The sequence below is a fragment of the Syngnathus floridae genome, chromosome 20, assembly GCF_059516105.1.
Source record: "Syngnathus floridae isolate MCC-2025c chromosome 20, RoL_Sflo_1.0, whole genome shotgun sequence".
Lineage (NCBI taxonomy): Eukaryota > Metazoa > Chordata > Actinopteri > Syngnathiformes > Syngnathidae > Syngnathus > Syngnathus floridae.
Genome location: NC_142432.1, coordinates 3,266,625 through 3,290,825, shown reverse-complemented (window position 1 = coordinate 3,290,825; position 24,201 = coordinate 3,266,625). Strand labels below are relative to the sequence as shown.

General features: G+C 40.6%; 2 protein-coding genes across 14 annotated transcripts in view; both read right to left on the bottom strand.

The window, feature by feature from the left end:
• Positions 1–17,153, bottom strand: part of svila (supervillin a) — a 29,893-nt gene extending 12,740 nt beyond the window's left edge. For 2 of the 13 annotated variants that reach the window (XM_088363703.1, XM_088363705.1), the window contains exons 1-11: positions 8,356–8,862; positions 5,689–5,752; positions 5,126–5,217; positions 4,988–5,051; positions 4,779–4,921; positions 4,006–4,711; positions 3,304–3,387; positions 1,721–2,524; positions 1,250–1,399; positions 715–749; positions 259–323 (exon numbers count right to left, since the gene is read on the bottom strand). In XM_088363703.1, coding sequence (XP_088219829.1) covers positions 259–323; positions 715–749; positions 1,250–1,399; positions 1,721–2,524; positions 3,304–3,387; positions 4,006–4,711; positions 4,779–4,921; positions 4,988–5,051; positions 5,126–5,217; positions 5,689–5,752; positions 8,356–8,587 — 2,439 coding nt within the window. In that variant the 5' untranslated portion in view covers positions 8,588–8,862. Of the gene's footprint in view, positions 1–258; positions 324–714; positions 750–1,249; positions 1,400–1,720; positions 2,525–3,303; positions 3,388–4,005; positions 4,712–4,778; positions 4,922–4,987; positions 5,052–5,125; positions 5,218–5,688; positions 5,753–8,355; positions 8,867–13,185; positions 13,314–16,995 lie in introns of those variants that run through there. The other 11 variants (XM_088363708.1, XM_088363709.1, XM_088363699.1 and 8 more) reach the window with 11 other exon arrangements.
• A 3,076-nt stretch (positions 17,154–20,229) lies between these two features.
• On the bottom strand, positions 20,230–24,055 carry LOC148380796 (cyclic AMP-responsive element-binding protein 1-like). Its single transcript, XM_088363234.1, has 5 exons — positions 23,919–24,055; positions 23,513–23,657; positions 22,943–23,011; positions 21,612–21,720; positions 20,230–21,509 (listed from the first exon to the last, which is right to left on the bottom strand). Exons 1-5 carry the CDS (start codon positions 23,922–23,924, stop codon positions 21,368–21,370), a joined length of 471 nt encoding a protein of 156 aa, XP_088219360.1. The 5' UTR covers positions 23,925–24,055; the 3' UTR covers positions 20,230–21,367.
• Between the last annotated feature and the right edge of the window lie 146 nt (positions 24,056–24,201).

The window sequence follows — 24,201 nt, the reverse complement described above, 5'->3', positions numbered from 1 at the left end:
GCTTGAGGCCAATTTCACACTCATGCAGAAGGGAATGCTTGTTCTATTGCAACACACTGATCCAAAGAATGCAGTGAAAACAAATCCATTTTTACAGGTTGTTAAGTGCAACACAGTGAGCCAGAAAGTAAAAAAAAACTGTTTTTGATTAAGAGCACGTACGCCGAGCTTAAAGTTGGGCTCACTCGCATAAAAGTCGCACGCATGTGCATGAAATGTCAAAGACGGGAAAGGTCACGGAGAGAACGTGAAGCTCACCCTGAAGAGAGAGCGCTTGGCCGCTACGCTCAGCTTGGCCCGTTCATCGAGCTTCTCTTCATCAGCTACACAAAAAGTGAGAACATTTTATTTTTTGAACCTACAATGAGTGCAAATTACACCTTCTACCATAGTGGTCCTCTCACACACACACACATCTTTTTGTATAGTGACTCAAAAAGGCAACAGAGAGAGCAACTGTCAATCACAGAAAATATTTGTTGCATGATGTCATGTCACATATCCTTCAGACTGTTTGTTCGTGCAGCTGTGCCACTCACACCTGTTTCAGACTCAACAGTGAGGTCAGTCACTAGTTCTGTCCTCAGTTCCTATTTGCTCCCGACTATATACGGTGGGCCGGATCACACGGTTATAAACCCAATTGACACATATTTCAAGTCAGGAAAAACAACCAAGTTCCATAAAGAATTTGTTATATTCAAAGCACTTTACCTTGATTGGAAGCCAATTCAGAGCTCACACAGGACCTTCAAAAAAAACAAAGACCAATCAGTGAGACCTCCATGCGGATAAAACTGTGACGAGCTGTTAGGAACAAAACCTCTTGACACAAGAAGCACTTTGGTGAGAGGCAGACACTTACGGTATGCTGAAAATGTTATCGTGAGTGTTAGAAGAACAGTCAAGGAAAATAAGCTTGCGAATTAGGCGGCATTACTGACCACTTCTATGATCCTAACAAAGGACAATTCATGCTTTCCACATGTAATAACCATTGCTATGAGGCCTAACAGAAACAACCTTTGACCTTAAATCATTATTTCTGGCACATATTTAACTCATTCACTGCCGTTAACGCCTATAGACGTCCAAGGGAATGAGTTAAGGGATGTATTCATACTCCATTTTCTGGCTCACATAGTATTATGGACTTAGTGCATATACAGCAACATTAAAACAATAATTCTCTTTCATGCATGATGACATGTTTTGGTTTTTCCATGCATTGCTGCATCCAAAGCGGTACCTATCAGTCTCCTGGCGCTCAGAAGTGGTGATGGGCTGTGTCCTAAACCTCTCTGATGTCTTTCTACACTCCCCCGGATAGATATAGTGAAGGGGTCTGCGGCCCCTGCAAGAAGCTCGGTAGCCTGCTTGGCCCTGATTTGCCGCATCACTGGAGGGCCCACAGAGGAGAAGGCAAAAAGTACCCAAAGGAAAGAAAATACAGCATGTGAGGGAGAGAGAAAGAGGTGAGCGGCGATGATTAATTTCTTTAACGGCACACTCGAAATGTAGACATTAAGCACATGCGTGGGGTAGTTTTAAAATATTTATTGGCCGCAATTATAAGTTACGGTGCCAATAAAGAGGAAGCAGGCGTGGTGTTAGATGAGTAAGGCGTCAAGTCGGCAGCATGATAGATGTTGCTTGTTAATCAAAGGGCAGCAGTTGATGTTAGCAAACAAGCGCAAGCTTCCAGAGCATCTCCACCTACGCTTCGTCTCTGCGTCTGCTCGGGGGAGTGGTGGAGCTTTCCATGTAGGAGTTTCTGAGCTGGGCTACAGACACACGGCTGTCCTGGTAATTCTCTGCGTTATTTTTCTTGACCTCCTGCGAATGGTGATGCAAGCTTCTATGACTTGGCTCTTGATCACCGAGATCTGCTGCAGGATGGATCGGCACTGCTTTGGGTTGGATGTGAGATGCCGACAAGCCTTTCTGGACATAAATGAGATTTTCACGCTCCCTGGACCTGCTGCTGGTTTCTTGTTGATGGCTGGTCTGCTCTGTGTGTCTGGAGGGCTCAAGTGTTTCCCATCTGGTTCTGCCTCTGTGGCCTCTTCTTGCAGGTTCTTCAATCTCAGTGAACGCTTTGGAGGACCTCATCTCATCATCTCTTCTTCCTCTATGCGGGTCTTCGGTGCTCCTCTCCCTGCGGCGGACTTCTGAGGGTAGTACTGCTTTCCTACTACGCAACAGGCCCTCTGTCCGAACGCCGCCCGTCTCCTCACTTTCCTCATCTGGGAGCTGCTCCAGTCTGGATGGAGCGCCAGAGGTCATGGACAGATAACTGGGATAACCGGCAACATCTGAAGCCCCTGGTGGCCGGGACGAAGAGAGAAGTGCTTGCGGGTGATGGTGGGTGTGGTTCTGCTGGGGAATCATTGGGTCCGTGGTGTACCGCGCAGACGGCTGGTGCTGAAATTGTCTGCGATATGTCGGAGCTTCTGCGACACTTGCCGGCTCTGGGCTCCTCTGACGACAGTCCTCCTTCGCAAGCCTCTCCCTAACTCGAATTCTTCAAGGAGACAAAGAGCTGATTAATGTTGACATTTGTATCCAGGCCAAAGTAAATACTATGTATTTAATGATCAGATTAGTAATTCAATTGGATTCTACCTAACTGCTTTGTTTTTATTGTCGGGTTTAACAACTGAAAAGGGACGTTCAGTACTTGGGCCGGGACAAAAAGTTGGACAAAAAAAAAGGTTGATTGAATTTTTTTTAGTCCTCAGGCTTCGCCGCCACCTTGATGCAACAAGATGAATTTGTATGTATGATAGTGCATAAATATACAGTAGTGTGTATTTCTTTTAAATAGAAAATACTCATCTTAACTGTCAATGTACATGACAAGAATTAATTAACACGAATCAATCAACACGGCATTCTATGACTCTACAATATTGCAATTGGTTAATAGCTTCTATGTTATTGTGTAACATGGTACAGCCCTTCAATGTATTCCAGTGAGGGGGTTCAACCGTTCACACCAGAATGAGGTTGAGAATGAAGTTACGATCTTAGCAAAGGGGATTGAAACTCAGTGAGGATGATGACGATGGGACCAGCTGGCTGTCAAAGCTCAAAAGCAGAGATTCTTAGTTGTCATGTGATCGTTGGAGATCTTAAACTATATAACTGTAATTTTACTCTTAAAATCAAATATAGGAAAAGGTTTTAAGGAGTAACGCTACAACCTGTACTGACAGTTTAAGAATCACTGCTCTTAAGTCTTGATGGGGACAGGAACACAAGGGTGATTTGGGGGTAAACACGACCAGCTTTTGGGGGTACCTCGAGGGCCAGTTGATTAAGGTGTGGGTGTCGCCATCAGCGTCAGTCTTGAGGAACCAATCAGGGCACACTTTTGCCCTTGTACTGTACATCATTGAAGGGTATATGTATAATAAGACATTTAAATAAATAGATAAATAAATTAATTAATTTAATTTAAATAAATAAATGCAAATAAATACGGTTCTGATATTTTGATGCATGCCCACACTCATAACTGTGTGTTATCTGCCCTGTAATCTAGATGGCCAGTCCAGCCCTGCATGGAACTGATTAAGTGAAGATGACCAAGAGTTGTATGGTAAACCAGTGATATCATCATGCCCTGGTGTAGGACAGATGTTGCCAATGAGTCACACCAATTTGCACACCAACTTCACTTTCCAGCACTTAAGAAGAATAACATGGCAAGCCCAAACAAGGTATCCAAATGAGGTAAGCGGGCATTCAAGAAGAAGAGTGTGAATAAAGATATCACGACCCCCCACTAACATCTCCCGTTGCTAGCACTATTACAACAGCGTGGCCTGGAGTTGAACTAGAAGTTTCTCAATGCGTCATATTTTGTCACGGTGTAAACGAGAAGAAGGGTCGGATCAAATCAGATCATGGGAATACGCCAAAGAAAACAGATCATTTTAAGTTCACAGTAACAGGACAATAACTTTTAAAAGGAAAAGAACGAGCATCAAGAGTACTCACCCATGTCTGGTGAGTATGTTATGGGCCTGCTGCTCGATAAAGAGGTCGCCAGGTGACACGGCGTGTTTCGGTGAAGGGACAGAAGGTCGTCTGCTCATCTTGGGCGAGCTTGGCGGCGCGCCTATGCCGGTGTAGTCCCGAGCAGGCACGCTGGCGCTGGAGGACAATGATGTAACGTCCATGTAAGTGGACGGCTCAGGAGCAGCTGCTCTGCGTTGATTCTCCAGGTTCATGAGCCGCTCCCTCTCTGAGAAGGAATCCACTCTGCTTCGACTCATTTCATAGCCTGCCTCGGGATGGCTCTGTTGGGGTGCGCTTTGCCCTCGCCTCGGACTAGTGGAAGTCATAGCGAGGTTTCTCTCTTCATCCGGGACAAACTCCGCTTTGTTACGCCTTTCGGGGCCATCAGGCTCTTTAAGAGGACGAGTGTACCGGGATGGATGGTCCATGTCTGGCTCCAGGTCCAAAGAGATACCATAGCGCTCAGCCAGCTGCCGACGGCGCTCCGCCTTGTAGCGGGCAATGCGTTCAGCTTTGGACTCGAGCTCTGGACCACCTTTGCTGGATGATGGTGATGAATTATGATCAGCGTGATTGGAGGCTTTCGGATCAGATCGATGTTGACTTCTGGACTGCCGCTCAGGAACTACCGGCTGCATACTATCTGGATTTTCTAACTCTTCCATTCCATATCTTTGCACTGTAACTACAAGAGGCGCACGTTAGTCTTTTCGATATGATCAACTAAGGATCGAGTCATTGTAGGATCTCACCACCACATGGCTCGCATGAGTCAGAAGCTCTCGTGTATCGCGGTGTATCTTCTTCCAGAAGACGATTGGCCACCAAATTGGGCAGGACAGATGGATGCGGCTCCCCCTCGATGCCTTCCAATCGCCGGGCGATGCGCTCCTTCCTAGGCACGTGGACACGTGACATTTTAATCATGACTAGACTCAATAGGAGGCCATCATCTCCCCACCTGTTCATTTCCGAGTCACTCGTGCTTGTGGTGATGCCTTCAAATCGTTTCCTCAACTCAGAGACTTAAAAAGGGATCGTGATTAAAATGTTGACCATCATTTGCAAAAATAGACTAAAAATACAAACAATGACATACCTTTGTTGAGATTAGTCAAGAGACTAACATCTATATCTTTGGTAACTTTGATTGGGTCACCTTTTTCGTCCAAAGAGAATTCTTTTTGGAAGCTGAGGGTTAAAACAAAAGTCATATTACTGCCTTAAGAAACAGGAATGCCATTCAGCAAGGATTTTGAATTACGATAGTTCAGCTCGACTCACACAGATACGCAATGAATCCCTCTTCAGTTATTCGGGATTTAATCTAAAACCACAAAAGATCTGATCCAGATGTGAAAAATTAAAACAACACTACACTGTGTGTTTTTGTCCCTTCCAGAAACCACAAAGTTGTTGAACCTCATTTACAAAACTCAAATCGACGATGCTGGTTTCTTTCCCACACTTGTGTTCCTGCTGCAAAGGTAACGTAACAGGCTGGGTGGAGTATTTGACAGCCTGCCAAAATAAGGAGCAGTGCTGCAGTAGGAGCTAGCACACTACAAGGTCACATGATGCATTTATTTAACTAGACATGGACACATTTTTACCATCATTTTTATTTATAGAGTCAAAAATGTCATTCTTATACCATCTTACCTAAGAGCTCTCCTCTGAAGCAATCTGCTTTTGCCAATTGTGATAGAGCTGTCACTTGGGAGTCCTGAGAAGAGAAGATAGAAATACTTCATGATCCCATTTACAACATCTTCAGTATTAGTCTTTAAAACCCATTTGCTGGCTCTCACGAGTGTCGTATTGTGCTGCGAGATACAGAACTCGTTACGGAATGACGTCATTGCGTTTGTATCTTAAGGATTTGTGTGTGTGGGTCTTTTTTAGAAACAGCTGGTGTGTCACAGGGATTGTTAAGTCTGATCACACATCAAGGTTGCTGTGCAAGTGCAGGTTGGGACAATGCCAGAGAGAGTCCAGCATGTATCTGAGCGGCCTGAAAAATGAAAGACAGTCCAAGGAGAAACGACTCGTACTTCCTAAAACCACAAACACACTGTCCACTCCACAAAGTCTATTTTGTCGGAATCGGTTTGTTGCAATTCTTGGACCCGAGTGGTTCGATCCAGGAAGCTTCATGACAAACATGTGGTCTCACTCCATCCCCCTCAAAGTTCACTTCAGGGCTGAATCACACCACCGGCTTCACTTTGCTCCACCCAAAATCTTCCCCTTGAGACAGCTCACCCCGGACACCCACACACATTTACCACCTTAATCTCTTATCAGATGGTTCTATTAGCGTTGATGCTTTAAATCAGTCCCACTTGAATACATGGGAAGAAAGAAGGATTATTTACAGAGGGCAGTGTGCCTGCTTGTGTTTGGGGAGGGGTCTGGTATTGTTTCAGCTGGTCTGTGCAAGACCTGAAGATGTCCGTCTTCAGTTGACGGCGAACTAATGGTGTGATTGAAAAACTCGTGCGGCTATGAAAACCGACTCAAACAAGAAAACAGTGTTACATCAGATCCTGATGAATGGCTGTCTCTGTAAAATATCAATGACTATAAATCTGTCATTAATGATACTTTGTTAAATAGTCAAGTCATCAAAGTGTTTATTTTCTGGCTTGACTCACACACAAAGTAGAGAAAGATGTTATTTTCACTGGAATACTGGCAGTAATGGTGAAAGATTTTTGGAAACACCAACAGTGTGTACAAACTGCTCAATTCCGGAAAAAAAATAAAATAAAATCACAGCATTATGGCATCACTGAAGACATCCAACTCTGAAGAATAAACTGACATGACCATTTCGAATATAACAAATCTCAAGAAAGTAAATACAGATACTGAAGTCATTTCTATTTTGCTGTCAACAAAATATTTTCTCCTTCTAGTGCTGCTTTTGTGTACAAATACTTGAAAGCTAAAATGTATCAGCTTTACACCTAATGGAGCTTGTTAGCACAGAAACACTATGCCTGAAAGAGACGACAAAAAAAATCTCCTGGAATGCCTCTTAACGATACCCTAGCTGTCAAAGAATGATGTCATGAATCATTGAGCCGTTACTCGGAATCTTAAGCACGGGTTTTGAGTAATAACATCACAATACAAATCTATTAAAAGATCAGCTGTCTAGAAGGAAACCAAATATCAACATGAGTGCAACATCAAGTCAAGTAAAAACCAAAGAGCCAAGAGGGGCAGAGCATATGTTCAAGGTGAGCTATAGGATTAACTTTGATGCTCGGGATTACAGCGTCCAAAAGAAAACGTGTCATGCTTTAACTGACGGCATTACATCACACTATGTGTGTGCGTGTGCACGTAGACGTCTACTTCCCCGAGCAATTACACATATACTCAGTCAGCCTTCATCATTCATTGAGGGGGGACAACCTCAAATTGTGACTAAAGCAGCTTAGAAGGCAAAGCGTTACAAAACAGATGGGGGCATCAAAACCCCAGGCGAGGCCAAGGCTACAAACGTAAGATTTAAGAAAAAGTCTTCACAATAAGCCAATTAGGCTTTCAATGCCAATAAGAACTACAATGCCACTAACTGCGAAAGACGGGATAATCCTAATTTAAAACTGGACACCACTTTAAGTATTGTTCTTTTAGATCATGAGTACAGTGAAAAATTCAGTTCTGGGCAAGAAAACAGGCAGCCAAGAACATCAATGTTCAATCAAGCGATCATCGGGGATAAAAGCCTCAAACTGTGAGCGGCTTCTTGTGGATTGCAAGCTATTCCCACCTGGGGGAAACAGGTCTCAACACTCAGTCTTCACTCGGGAAAGATCACAAAGACGTGAGGTCATGAGAAGCAGCCACAGATCTGCGGTCAGTCAACAGTGCAAAGTTATTTGCACATACTCAGACGCCATCAAATACTGTCAATATATATTATCCATTAAAAGTTGTCTAACAATATATCAAAAAAGAAATTAAAATTAAATAAAATATTTGAGATGTATTCATATAAAAAAATGCATTACTTAAGTCTAAAGAGCATCACTAAGATGAATATGTTTTTTGTTTCTCATGGTTTGAGACCAGGTGCTTTCCTAAAAAAAAAAAAAAAAAATGGCAAGGTTAAGAGTGCTTTATCTTTGCTCGGCTGTCCTTGGAGGCTCCAGCTGCAGTGCAATGACAGCTGGTGGGAAAGAAGGACACTGAGCAGAGAAGAAGCAAGTCTGCTGTGCATCACCTGACAACTTCTATGATTTTATCAACCGGAGTAATCTGTCATCAACTCCAAAAACATCAGACCGGAGCAGAAGCGACCAATTCTCTTACCTTCACTGCAAAACTTGACATGGCTTAGATAATTGGAAATCCACGGGTTCCGGTACATTTTGGCAAACGAAACAAAAAGTTCTAGGAGATGGTGAATCCAAAAAAGGAAAGCGCTGCAGCCGCAGAAGCGGTGATGCAGCACAAAGCAGTTTTGACAAAGCTTTGGGACAGAGTGAAGCAAGAGCCAATGAGAGGGAGAGCGAGAGAGAGAGACAATGAAGTCAGGTAGCATTCAAGTCAGGGAGGAGAGAGCGTAACGAGCCTAGCTGCAGGAAAGGAAAGGAGGTCCTGGTTCGTTTTCTCCCAACCCACTCACTTTGCCCACCACAACAACAACATGCAAAGCTGATGCACATGCTAAGCTCATTAACCAAGGCCCGATGACACAGGCAAATGACAGCCGAGTGGTTTGAGGAAGCACACAGAGGAGCAAAAAAAAAAGATGAGTGAGTGAGCGAGAGGCAAGAAAAAGATGGGAGTGTCCGAGGAGAGCGCTGCTTTCCAAATCCTTGGCTTCTAAACACCAGTGGGGTGCCAAAGAAACCCGTGCTGAACATGAGGGGAAGGGGAGAGTGGCGAGATGGGAGTGAACCAAAGTGAGAGGGACAAGGAGAGAGCAGAAAAAAACCCTCTCAGCCTGATGAGAAATTCCACTCCTCGTCCAGCGAGGATTAAATAAAAAGGGACGGAGACAGGAAGGCAGATAAGATTAGATGCATTGGAATAAGAAAATATGAATGTAGAAGAGCAACTGGATCTAACTCAGTAGCACAAACCCAACAGGCAGTGGCGGCGCTAGACGGGGGGGGGCAAGGGGGCACGGCCTCCTACCCTGAAATATGCACAGTGACCAATTCATATTTTTACACCAAATGTGCCTCTCCTCCTCAAAGAACACATTAACCGCTAATTCAGATGATCTGTGAATACCAAAAACAGGACAGAAAAACTTGCAGACTCACAGCTGTCGTAGACGTCAGGGTGTCAATGATGAGCTTATCGCTGCACTGAGAAGGCCTCACAAGGAGCCTGGCATGGAGCCCAACGTGGTTATTCTGATGCTGACGGCAAAAACGGTGCCGTGTATCTTATCTATCTCCGGCATACACAGTAAACCTGTCAACGTGAGCGAGGTCATTCATGACATATTCATCTCCCTGGGCTACGAATATAAAAGTAGGCCATTTTAAGGGACGATTTGCAATAATGGGAGCAAAATAATAGATAGAAAACCTTACATGGTAGCCTAGTCAGGATCTTTACATCGGCCGAGATGAGGTCATGCAGCTCCAAACCGAAGACAAATCCTACATTCTGTAATGCTGTCATCACTTCTTGCATTTCCAACCACGTAACACCTGCGTACAGGTATGTCCGTCTGACTTGTTGGTAATGTTTGTGTGTTTTGACTCATCCGTCAAAGATGAGATCAGCCCCGCAAAAAATGGGTACTACCCTGTTATTAGAAACGATGACTGCTGGCAATGGGCAAGACCTTACAGGTTACGGCTTCAACGCTTCTCTTGGTCTGAAACCTTGGTGGAGAATTTTAGGGTCAGTTTCATGTAGAGAAATAGCTGTGAATGTTTCAAACCTGAAATTACAGTTGGATCAAAGAGAGCAGAATGGGTCAAAGGTCAGTGACCAACAAATCCACACAAAGTGGGAAAGTGGATTGATTCCAGGATACAGCAACTATTAAGGAATTGTTTTCCTAAAACAAAAAGCTCAAAGAGAGCACGAAAAGGTCGCTGGTCTTGAATTAAAGCAGACTGTCCACAATAATTTCCTCTGATGTTCACATCATTTTGTGGTTAACATTTTTATGCCAAGAGATACATTTATTACTTTGTTCTTCCGTCTCTCTCTGCTATAACATTTACTAAATCTGAAATTAAAAGGGTTCATTGAAAACCAGGATTGTAGAAATATGCTCATGTTTTCTTATGTGGCATTCAATTGTATATCATACAAGACCAGACCTGCCAAAGACAATATCGGCTTCGAGTAAAAATTTCAAAATGTCCCCAAATGCAAACTTGAACTCCATAAACCAACCCTGTGCAGTGAAATATAATATATATAATTTACTCAAAAGCCAAAATAAATTTCCTAACAAGAGCTCAAAAGACTTCTATTAGGTGAAGTGGTAATTTGTTGATAATTCATACGCGCAAAGTTGCTCTACCATATCAAATCGTATCAGCGAATCACAATAGTGAAATTAAACAGCTCAGAGAAGCAGACAAGCATAACAAAGTTGTTCCTCTCCACTAATCACCTCCCCAGATGTTCAGTCAACTAAACTGGATGATTTCAGCCTGGACAAGCTCACATGTGCAGTCAGTCATTATTAGATAAACACTTCCAGACAATTATTTTTGCCCTCAAGACAACCTCTGGTACACAATAGCGTTGCAGCAGGTCTGTTAGCAGTCACAAATAATGGCTGCATCACCTTCCTGCTCCAAAAACTCAGGAAAACACAGGAAAAGAAGGAAGGAAGTATTTATTTATTTATTTATTTAAAAGTCAAATTTATTAATTTACTGTATGAGAGACCTCCGACTTCAATCCTTATAATCGGCTTCCTATCACAACCGCCACAAACACAAAACTTTCCATTCCCACTAAAAATAGCCACACAAGGACAATTCTGACCTCATGTGACAATTTTACTTTCTATTAACAGACGGCAGCACGCACACTTTGGCATGGCTTTCTTAAAATAAACCAGATAAGCATTCTCAACGTTGCTTTTGCGTTGACAAGTGAAGTGGTCCAGTCTAGCGATGCTTCTCATTTAAAAACAAAGCAAAAAAAACAAAAACTGTGATTTCACTTGAATGAAATCTGTCACTCTAATCCCTGCATGTTGAATACCTGTTACAAATTGCAATCATGATTCTTTGTAGACAAACAGGCGCCCTAGAATGAACGCGCATTTGTGTGCTTCATTCTGACACTTAGTCCACATCTGGTCTTGGGTGCTCCAAAATGCAGAATACGCGGTTGATTGCATTTGCCGGCGATTTGTTTCCATCGCTTAAGTGCCATGGACAGCTTCCCAATTGGAACCGCTAACCTGAAGGAGAAAAACATTACAAAGAATAGAGAGGCTTTGGTGGGAAGGATTTTCTCTAATTCCTTAGACTCTTAAACAAGAGTCTAGAAAATTATTGGTTGTATACTATATTGTACAGGGCCATATCCACTGGCGGAGCTAGTGGGGGGGGCAGAGGGCACTGCCACCCCATGTGGTTGGATCCCCCAGACCATTTGGGTATTTTCCAATTTCTAATTCTTATCCACATCTGTCCCCTGTTGGGTATAAATAATGAATCTTCACCAGGATTTTTTTTATATTTTGGGAGGTGGTTTGTATAAAAAAAAAAAAAATGGCCGCCAATGGCCATACCTGCAGCTAAGGAAGCCTCTAGAGTTCAAATCACAGGTCAGAGTAAGGGACGAACAGTTCACTCAAAGTCTCAAAAGACTATTATTAGTAGCTCGTCATAATTCACCGCTAATTCGATAAACGAGGGCTGGTGGCTTTTAAATAAATGAGAAGAGGTTGTGGCAAGGTAAATATGCACTTAAGACCACCACGTGAGGTGACCAGGATTAGGCCTTCTGACAAGACTTAAAATGTGACACCAAACCTAACCTGATTTGCAGCTAAGACAAAGAGGAGCACCTGGTTACTGTGGATAAGTCAATTGTTTTGAAAACTAATTTGACTAATACTATTGCCATTGATGGCTATAGACATCAATTTTAACTGGGTTGGCAATTAATACACAATCTTTGTGAAGCTCAGGTTTCCCTAAATAACACCCAAAGACAAAACACTGACACTTGACCCCATAAGGAGATAAAATGTGGTAGACCAGTTAAATCACAGTGACACTACAATCGCTCACTGAGAAAAAGGACGTGTAACGAAGACTATCACAACACCACACTCCACCCCCAACGTTCAAAATCAGACCATCAAACGAAACCAGGGCTTGTGTATATATTTGGGGCAGGATTTAAAAATAAACCAGCCACCCAGATCACCACAATTAAAATCATGCATACGTCCTACTTTATTTGACATTCAGGAATAAAAGTAATTTAATATTAGTTTTTGCACATGAAAGTAAAAAAGATGTCACACAATTGAAATGATTTCGTTTTGCCCAACACGCATGCGAGTACAAGCGCCAAGTGGTTGCTTTTGAATTTGAATGGAAAAACTTGGGGGAATGTTTGGTGTGCGTGTTGCCGTGCTAGGCAGCACTCTATTTCTGTCGGTGTTCTGACAGGAGAAGAGCAGGTGCAGCACAATGAACAACTGCAGACCATCTTTTAGTCGTCAAAGCGGCAGAGTGAGTCACATTTCGAGAGCCACCGTCTGACGCGAACTGCTTATTTTGATCAATCTTGTCAACTGATATTCAAAACAGCTTGGAACATTTGTCACATGGATCCATAAATACTTTCCAATACACATGAAATTACGTTACTTTAACCAAAATGATCAAAATATTTTTATAGAATTTAGAACGAGACTTCCTTTTGTCAACAAAATTAATTAAATATTCAACCAGCTCAAGTATTGATATAAAGTTGACTTACTTTACTAATAATGAAAAATAAAAAATATATATTTTCACAACAAATGTATGAAAACATTCTTAGTCCAGGATCCTTTTAGGAAACCTGACTAAATTTGTTATATATATAAAAAAAATCATAGTAAACATTTCAAGTCAGCCAAAAGATTTTCATGACTTTGTCCTTCAGGGTTTAACATTTTCCCCAAACAAAATAAAATCCACATACCTTCTTGATCCTCCTAGCCAGCCATTAAATTTGAAGTTGAAAATGTTCAGTCAGTTTTAGATGTTTCTCCCTGTTTTTGGAAGATTGGAGCTCTGGAGACTTATGGAACAAGACTACTGGGACGTAATAGATGGACTGAAGGGTCAACGTGCCGTGGTAACAACCCCCCCACTCACTTTCCATCTACGACCCTCCTTTAGGGGGTCCATGTGTCGTGGATACATCTGCAGCATGCGTGAAACCAACGGGAGGGGTGATAAATTTAGAACGGTGCTTTCCCACTTCATCAACACCAAGTCAGATCAATCAGATGAAGAGTGTGACAAGTGGCAGTCATATGTGACAAAGTGGAACACAAGAAAAATGACAAGATGCCTTATGTAAGATAAGAGAACTTGTGTTAAACTATAGTTTAATATTGATAAGCATGATTAATAGTTGGTGTACTATGCAACATGATGATAAGTTCAAAAGTGTGCTCAGTGTCATGAAATGAATAAACATTCAGCAAACAGCACCCTCTAGTGTTTATAGACGGTATATCCACTACAATTTCTGGTACTGTTGCTTTTTTTCAGATTGTTCTGTAATTTAATCACAGAACTTATTATTAAAAAAATACAATTATATAGAAGCTCCATTTTCCCTTAAATACTGTATATAAACAGAAGCTGAAACAATGTTAACATAAGGCAAACTCAAAGTGTTTGCCCTGCAGAAAAAGCCTCACTCAGCAATCTATGGTCCAGTATAACCTGCTTGAGCTTAGAGGTTTGAACCCAATGCTAAGTCCAGAAACCATCTAGCAGCAGAATCAAGCATTAAGCATGGAGTAAAAAAAATATATGTAATGTATAAGTGGGAAAAGTAACTCCACCATGATTAAATAAACATAGCTCCTTTTTTTCAATGCATGTCCATTGGCAGAATAAAATTTACATGAGCTTACAGCATCTCCAAAAAATGAATACAGCAGCTTCCAAAAAGTCCCAACTTCACCTCTTCTTTACTGCTCTGTCTCAATTAGCGCAACACAGCTAATTCATCCAAGCTGTCCACTCCCCATAACGCATGGTGAGCGGCCAGATGTGCCGGTGTTTTTCATCAAGATTTGTTTCTCTTGCAAAACACTCCATTTTACGCCCTTTTGCAAACTTGACTGAACACAAAAATCATTTTTAATTTAGTAGCCACAAATTGAGAGTGGAAAAGCCAAGGAGTGCTTGGAATAAAGTCATTATTCGGGGTATGTTTACACAACAACAAACACTATCATGGGCATGCCAGGCTAGGAGTTGGTGAATTATAAAGCCACACAAAGAACCATCAACAATCACATGAACATGATTCACCCTCTTTTATGATCACTAACTGGCAAAATATGTTTGGTGGGGAATAACCATCTGAGGTCACGCACTTGGATGATTTTGACATGAGATGAAATGGTATCATGCCAGATCTACCAGAAGGCTTCAATCCAGAAATAGAATCAGTTTGTCAATCAGGCAACATGACCACATTTAGTCTGAAGGACAAGCAAAACAACATATAGAAGCTTTTTGTATCCTCACTGACTCAAGCCTTGCCTTTCAGCATGAGTCATGTTCCCAAGACTAAAAAGAGTCCCTATGATGGTAATCATTACACTCTAAAAAATGCCAGAAGAATATTTGAAATGCGGGCATGCTGTGTGCATATGTTGTTTGTGATCTATTTTGGAAGTGTGTCATTGTGTGGCTTTTTTTTGTGCAAAGAAGGTTTATCTGCACTCCTCACTGACTGCAATTAACCACACGTATACGTGCGTGCATGCATGCACTTGGCAACATTGCCTATTGTGTCATCGCAGCAGCTGTTTCGGTCTCAAATTTCCAACATCTACGCAAAGTTGCCCCATTAGACCCAACTGGATTGTTCGACGACGGCCAATCCGTGTGAGGCTCAGGTATCTATGCAGACAAGAATGTCAGCTCTTCATAGGGGAGGGGGTGTTTGTGTACTGACCTCTCCCGGCCTCACGGCAAGAAACTTGCAAATGAGAAGTGGAAGGGGCCAGCGGGAGCAAACTTTTGGGCAGCTGGATCGAGTTGCTACAGGAGACCAACGTTAACAATTATAGAGCTCTTGTAATCTGGGAAATTATTCCAGTTCTATATATATTTACAGAAGTTTAGGGTAAAATCATAAAAGGATATTTTGATGTCTTGTTGTGGTGTTAATATTGCAGCCGGTCTGTGATACATTAAACAGTGAGTTGCTGATTCAGCGGATTTTTCAGCAGCCCATTTAAGGCTTTGTTTCTTCATCCTGCTTTAAATGCGTGTCAAATTAGATTTAAGTCATGACTTCAAGAAGTGAAGTCACCAAAAAGTTGCTCAGGAGCGAACATTATAGGCAAATTATCGTAAACTTTAGATGAATTACAACTCGTAATAAATAAATGTGCTTTTAAGTAAATTGTGATCTGCAGCATGATAGTCATCCAAAAAACAAATGCTAGAAAATCTAACCAAAAAAAAACTGTAGACATCTGAACAATGGAAAAATAGTGAGAACAAAAGAGGTGCGGTTTTTGAGAATGATTTAGTTTGCATGTTTTTAATTCAAAGTCATGGCAACGCAGCACTCCCAAACCATACTTTCAACATGATGTGATGGTTAGTCAACAACATGAAACATGGAGGAAAAAAAAGACTCAATTCATGTAAATTACAGGTGGGGCCTCCTCTCACCATTGTGGTCTCCCAAAAGAAGAGCATCTGCTTCCAATAGCCCATCTCGCCTTCAACCTCCTCCTCCTTTGAGGGGCACACATGAAGCCAAAGCTTCGGTTTTATGGATTGGGCCCCCAAAACAATGACGCAACATGCTACAAGACTTATGTAACAAAAGCATTCTGGCAGTTTTTCTCTCTGAACTAAGAGGGGGGAAAACTAAATCACCCCGGGGACACACTTAAGCCATTTCCACATGAATATTAGGAACCTTAGGCTATGCCATAACATGTATGCCGATATACAGATGCAAGAAAAAAATGAATCCTTTGGAATTCTGCATACTCATAAAATCAGCAATATATAACAAAACATTGTAGAAAAAGTGACAATTGTGGCCCAGATTAAGATGACAAATGGTTGTCAAGCTTAACATTGAACCAAACGTGCTTATTATGCAGCATCATGACAGCTTGCAAAAGTAACCTGAGCTAGTTAATCGGCCGTGCGCCCATAATAATATGACCCACGCAGCAAGTCATTCATTAAGATCTCTATTTACAATTTCTGCAAGTCACATACATCCTGAATAAACAAATTGACTATATTTTGTTTGCTGAGTCCAATACAAGCTCGATTGAATGAGACAATTAAGCGCACTAGAAGAATGAGTAAAATTGCACCATAGCCATCCTATAATAATTGTGCTGGTGAGCATGGAGATTGCATTGCATTGACCTTTAGATGGATATTAATTGAATGCATGCTCAGACGGCTTTGTATAGACCCCACCTTTAAAGATTGGACATCTACTTTTATGTAAATTTAAAATTTTACACCTGTCCGAGAAGCGTCTCGACGGCGGACATCAGACAAAATGTTTAATCCCTCGTAATGAATAGCGGGCAATTACTTTTTTATGATATTTTTTCAAACCAGACTAAATAGCGGAATTCTTGCAAGTGCTTCTGCGCGAGTCGTGTTTCTATTTGCAAGGAAAGTGATGCGATTAGTCCAAACTTTTCTCCGCCGCTCCGGTGATTCAACGACCTGCAGCGAAATGTTTTTAAAGCAAACAAGGAAAAGCCCAACTTACCCGTGGCTGTCTATGTTGAAGCACGTCAATGTGACGCCTGTGGAGCCAACGGACGGCTAAAAACAAAGTTTTGGAGCATCCCGTTTGCACATGCATGTACAAAAACCAACATACGACCGCTGTCATTCACAGCGAACCATTGCCTGTCATGATCTTAATCACGCCCGTCAAGTTACAAATGATGTCAACATCTGCTTCTTGTTATTTACTTCAAAATAAAAGCAAATGTGCGTGCAATGTTTTTACTTTACAAGGACTCTTACAACCCCTCCAAGGAGCATGCATCCACTTTTGATCACTTATTCTTATTCACCTCAATCCTGCAACGATAACTTTAATGATATGGACTTCTGCCCAAATCTCATAAGATTGAATTCTGCAGCTTTTGTGAGGTTATAATACTGAAGTCAAGCTCACATCATCCGGTTAAAGTATGTTCATTTGGGTTTACGCACTTCCCCTACATTCTTGTGGCCAAACAAGCCCGAGTTTTTCTTTTTGTGGAGAAAAAAAATTCCCTAATTGTCATAGAGATGGGAAATTCTCAGTGATAAAAGTAGTGGATGATTTTGTGTTTCCATAAAGTTTGGACTAGTCTGTGAGAACCAATAATCAAAAGAATAAGTTGCAGGAAATCAGAATGCATTATATATGGATGCACAGATGCAAAGTAATGTAAAGTGTTTTCCTGTGCTGACTCAAGGCAAAGGCCACAATGCAAATGTGCAGTCAATTTCCTGTTTGCTCTAATGGCAGAGAACAGTCAGCATATCCTGTCCATTATAAAGTACTATAACCTTGGATAAACATTAAAATATGACCAGTGTTTGGGATTTAATCAATTATTTTGTAAAGGGAAAAGTGGCATTTGAAAGGCTACTCACGTCGTATATGGCAAGCACTTTTGAAAATGTGTGAAGCAGATTGACTTTTGTCACCTTGGCTCTTTGTTCGTTCACTTTGGCTCCTTTGAATCATCTCCATGGTGGAGTTTTCTTCAGACGGTGTTGCCGAGGGAAACAGATGACTGGAGAGCAAATAATCTCCCAGAGTGGCTGTAAGAATTTCAGTAATATGGAATTTAGCAGAAAAACACAAAAGAGGAGTTCATTTGGAGCAGATGTTGGAATGAATCCCATACATTTGATTTTGTCCCTCATTGGATATATGACCACTTCCTAAATCAAGCAATGGCGTAAATAATCCTATGAGTGTAATCTCCCTCATGTGCTAAACATAAATGATAAAGCATGCTTTGTTGCTTCTCAAATTTAATCAAACGCATTCAGCAATGGTGAATTTTGCATTCCACAAATAACAGAGAAGTTGACAATTAGATACAGATACAGCTCAAGGAACATCTGCTGTCGGCAACACATTCTCCTTGTCCAAAAAAATATATATATATGCCATGAGGCTGATGTAACGTCTAGAGCAGGGTAATGTGCCAAATGTGATGTGCCCAATTAAACCCTCATGTCTGTGTGGTTCTTCTGTTACTTTTAAATCCAATAGTTTGAATGTCATCTAATGTACCATTTGCTTCGGGTGATCTCATACCTCCATTAACCTCCATTAAAATAATTCATACATCGCTGTAAACCTACTTTATTAAAAAAAAATCATCTTTTTAATATATACCATAATTTACTGTCCTGAAAAAGCCAAACCAATATACAAGATAGTGGTTTGTCTCATTGCCACACGCCAAATGGAGTTACTGCCCTTTTCAATGCTGTGACCTATAAGCCCCAATAATGAGGTCAAACTAGCAGCAGCTAACAAGAACTCTTTTGTCTGCCATTGTTGTTCATATCGCCGGGCTTTTCTCCAATGTCGTTCACCTTGTAACTTGTGTCTGTAGGGCCAATATTTCAGAGCCTCATTACTTTTAATTGCATTCTCCGTGGCTACATTTTACAGCGGCTAGCGCTCCCCCCACCCCTTTGTGTTTGTGTGATGAGGAAGATGAAGTGCGTGACTCATGACAGCAATGCCAGAAAATACACGGCATTTATTCACGCGTCAAATAAAAGATGTGTACAGTATTCCCGGATTAACTGTCATCATAAAATGTCATCAACCATCCATAGATTATTTTAATGCACACCCTCGTGCTGAATATTTCTGAAGTCCGACATTTTAAATCCTATTTATTGTTGTGCAATGAATCTAATATAAAGCAAATGGATGTTTGCAACTCCTCATTTGGACACACATGCCATAATGTTCAATGAAGCAGAAACAACTTTTGGAAGTGAGTGCGCTGACCTATTGTTGGATTAATGTTTTGATGACCAATTTTTATGATGACCAAATTGAATGGAAGAACAAGAAGTACAGTTAAAGTGAACTTTAAAGGGTCAGGAGATGCCTTGCTGCTTTCAGCCTTTATATGAGAAATGACCTTTGACCTCATGGTTATGCTCACATAATTTAATAACTCACATTCTATGTCTTGTTGAAATTTGCCTGTGGTTGAAGGGTTGAAAAGATGAGCTGCGCATTGCAACCACATGGCTTTTGTAAAAAGTAAAAACATCATAATGCAATCAAAATGAATCGTAGTACAAATTGTGTAAATGCCAGCTAAAGTTGTTTACCAATGTAATGTGGAATCTGTTTGCCATTGAGCACGGGCCCACATAGCACTCCCACTAATCTCCATTTACAGTGGTCCACATTGTGTAAAACTAATGAGGACATAAAAAGAAAGGATTGTTTGAACAAATATGGTGCCCACGTACAGTAACGGAGCAGAATGTACTCAAGAGATTCAAGCATTCATTTTTTTGTTGTTGAACTCACAGCACATAGATAATATCTCAACTATGCAAGTCCCCTCCCCAAAATGGGCAGGGGCGGAGCTACAGGGTGGCCATAGTGCCCCCTTGTCACTCATTGTCCATCCCCATACATTTTTTTTCTAATAATATTTATAAATATCAATCCATAGTAATTAATTTTAAGTGATGGGCAAATTTGGCATCTATGTGTGCCATTTCATGAACTAAATAATGCACGCTTGCCACCCCATCCTGGCCACCCGATGGAAAAAGATTCTGGCCATGACCCTGGTTTAAGAAAGTTCAGTTTATCTGTGTATTATACTTTACGCTGCAAGTCTGCCCACTCATATATATTATTAATGACATTCACTGGCAAACAGGCCTTGTGCTGTTTGCAGCCTACTGTTTAGCCGTGTTGAATAATTCAAAATAGGAGTTGACACAGTTGTACATTGTGTTCCAGGTAATTCACTTTAATAGCCATGTGCAGATATAACAAGAGGGTTTTTGCGATGTACTAACAGATGGCCACATAGGATTTAGGGGCTAACATACGTACGCTCGATTCTTCGGCACATAGCAGCTGCACCGAGGTATGAAGTTACTCAGCTGCCTGCTATTTTACTTGCTCGTCAGGGTGGATTTTCCCAATGTGACAATGTTTTTTCATCGGATCTGCCAAAGCACTGTCAGCAAATGATTTCATAGGAGTTGCTCTGGGAGATTTTAAAAAATCAGCTTTCTCTTCTGCTCTCATCTCAAAATTAGTTTTTTAATTCAATGAATAATCAGATTTTTATTTGACTTAAAAGTCAAACTTTACTTGACCAGTTTGGTTCTGACCCACTACCCTTTTCTCTGGGCAGCACTAGTAAACCATGCCTGCTATCTGGTGGTGAATACTGTTATTACAGTTTAAAACTGTTTAGGTCCAATAAATGTGTCACATGGGATGGGAAAATGCCTATTATACAAAAGGAGTAAAAAACACAATTGGATTTTTTGTCATTTAAATATGTATTTCAAGTATTCTCTATATCTATTAGATGCTAAAGTGGGGTGAAAAATAATCCCGGGGATTATTTTTTGTTTGCAACACACAAACATTCAAAGACCTTATACAGACATTAGCTGTTGACACTCATTTGCTAATACAGCTAAGCCTCTTTTCACACTACAATTTCTACATTTAAAATATCACCAAAAAATTGGGGTCCATGACCAAACTGCGTTAGTCGTGTAGAATCAAAGCGTGTAAAAACGAGGTTTAGCTGTGTAAGCAAATTTCTCCTAACTTTGATTTGCCTCCATCATGATTCACATCAGTTTCAAACATTTAAAAAAATCTATTTTTCATCATTTTCTGACAATTTCCCTAATGCCTGCGTTGTTGGGATTTTTTGTTGATTCCAGAAATCTGACAAAAAAGCAAATGAATTTTGCGGGCTTGTGACACAAGGTCACAGAAGCTAAACATTCAAGTATGTGTTGCAGGCTGTGCAAATGTGTCCTGATAATATCATAAAAAAATAAATGTTATCTGATTCACTCTATGCAATTCAAAACAGCTTGCAGTGCAAAAACTATTGAAATCTCTGTTGATCCATTTTCCAGATTTTAAGTTCTTCCTTCAAAGCCTTATTTTCCGTTTCAAGCTTCTCCGCACGTTTCTCAAGATCTTGAATATAAACCTTTTTCCTCCTCCTGTATTCGCGGGCAGCTTCCCTGGAAGAAATCCAATTCTGATGTATTAAATGAATCATGTACAAATAGAAATTCCATCCATTTATGTTTATGTTGAGTTGCGTCAATCATTTTCCTCTCTACCTGTTCTTCATCAAGCTGCGTTCGGACTGTTTACGAGGAAGGCCGCCCTGTGGCATAGCTTGTGTGAAAATGGGGCCGGTGTACTGTAACTGGGAGGCTGTCAGGTCACCTGTGGGTACGTCAGAGATATTAAACACATCAGGTTTTGCATTCATTCCTTCATTCATTCATTCATATTAGTACACTGGGCAACAGCACATTTTAATCAGAGATGGCTTCATGGATCCCTAAATGTATTTTTTCCCCCTTTTTTCAGATGTCCTTATGTTTTGATTTTAGGTTTGACATATATTATATTAATATAGTTATAAAAACCTGACATGCTAGCAAAAAATGGGCAGATTGGAAATCAGTACATACTTTCATCTCTGATTAAAACTAATTAGTAAAAATATGTTGAACAGTGTTATCATCATCATATATAAAATGAAACAGCAGAGATTTGGACACATTGAAATGCTTCAAAATTACATTTTTACATACCTTGTTATTTGCTTGGCTAAACAAGAGTCACCCTAGACACATTGTATAATATTCTTCATTTCGAAAAGTCGTCTAATGGCTTACAACACTGACAATGAATTTGAATTATTTTAATTTAACAAGCGGATGATCCCTCTGCTGATTGTATCAACAACACTGTACAGCACTGTTAGTAGTATAGTGTTAAAAATTAGGTTAGGTCAAACTTCATGCAAAAAAGCAAAAATACACACACTCACTTTAAGATGCCAGACTGTCCGAAGAAGCAAAAAAAGATCCAATAGAACAAAGCCAAGGAGTTAAATGATAGTATACTTACTGTAATAATCAATACACACACAAAAACTTGCACACGTTACAAAATAAGCCAAAACAAAGCACAAAAGATCAATTCAAGTTGCAAGATGAAGAGAGTTGACCCAAAAAAGACTGACCTTCGATCCGATACAAGAGCGTGGGTGAGGTATTTTAAACTCAAAAAAAGGCACTGATGACATTGAGGAGTCCACTGTTTCCCCAAACCTCAATCCACCGACGCACCTCTGGGACATAACACCCATGACTCCTCCAGCAGCTTGATTGATCTCCCGATCCAGACCTTTGTGACCCACCCAGGAGATCATTCATGGTCTCTCATCAGGACCACGCTCAGAAATTGCAGGAAATGCAAACACAGGTTGCATACTTAGCCACCTTATGACTCAGTTTTAAGAAATTCACACAAGCTGGATCCGAGTCATTCAGGCTGAATTGTCCGGGGAGTTCCATTCCATTTTGTTCTCAATGCAAACAACTTGAGTATTTTATTCATTGTGCCTCTTTTGTTGTGTGTCGTTTAGCAACCTTACCTGGCTGTGTGGTTGTCATGGCGATTGGCACAACCTGCGCCCCGTCATTCTGGTAGCAGAAAGCAGCACCTGAAAAAGTGGTTCAAAAACTGGTTTGGTGTTTAACTCAAAAGCAATTTTCCGATTTCGTTTTTACAGGCTGTGACAAACATGTTGCTGTTTCTGAATCGTAAAAGAAGAAAAAAAATTAGTTATCTTGCTTATAATTTTAGTCTTGTTCCGATTAATAATTCTGGTCACCAAAGGTATGGTTCATTTGTCTAGGTAAAATGTCATAGTTTAAATAATTCATTTTTGATTTTATGAATAACATTTTATTCTTTGGGAACAATTGGGATAAATCTCAAGTTCAAATAAAGTTCAAGTACGCCTTTGGCGGTTGAACTCGTACATATACTACTTTATAAAAATTATGTAATGTCAAATAAAGTTCAAGATGTTTTTCTAAAACTTGGGTTGGATAATCGGAAGGTTCCAATGTACCAGCTTTAAAGTGGACACAATATCTAAAAAGGGAGAATTGTCTGTTATGTTTGGAGAAGAGTATAAATGATTTTATTTTTTTTTTACCTTGGAATCCCGGGAAGCAGGGATTCTGATAAGTCCACGGATAATATTCAGGAGAATTAGAATCAGATGGAAGCGTCTGTGAATTGATGGAAATGGCTGACAGTGCCTGTGACCCCTCAATTGATAAATTGTTAGCTGGAGGAGACTAAAGAAATGGAAAGTATAAATATCAGTCAGTTAAATGACAACAAGCAGTTTCCATTCTTTTAAACAGATTAAGAATTTAATTATTTTCCTGTATAAATTGTGCATGGGTAAATAACACTTGCTTCAGTCTGTTCTATAATAATACAATGACAACAAGACATAAGTATGACATTAAATATGAAATACTTTACCTTGAAGTGAATTTATAAAAAATTCAAAATGTCCTTTTATTAACTTAAACATCTTTTGAAATACTCACATCCATTGCGATAACAAACAGCGCTGTGGAGCCCACAGATGAAAATGAAGCGCAAACAGGTTTATAAGCGCACCCACCTTTCAACCGCAGTCGTTTGTCTTTATGAAGTGACAAACCAATAAAAATCAAAGATCTAAAAGTCCTGGCTTCAAAGTCATGTGACTTGCGGGAAATACGCTCGTAGAAAATTAATTTCTGCATCTCATCAATGACAGATAATTGAATACAAATTTAATTACATGGAGTACAATACAGTCGGTACATTACCATTTGGAACAATTCG

Bases quoted from the DNA above. Each gene is read 5' to 3' on its own strand.
- LOC148380796 (XM_088363234.1), bottom strand. The intron at 23,012-23,512 runs GTAAAAAAAAAA...CCACTTTTTCAG, and splicing joins CTGCTTCCCGGGATTCCAAG to GTGCTGCTTTCTGCTACCAG. The intron at 21,510-21,611 runs GTAGAGAGGAAA...GATTTCTTCCAG, and splicing joins CGCAGCTTGATGAAGAACAG to GGAAGCTGCCCGCGAATACA.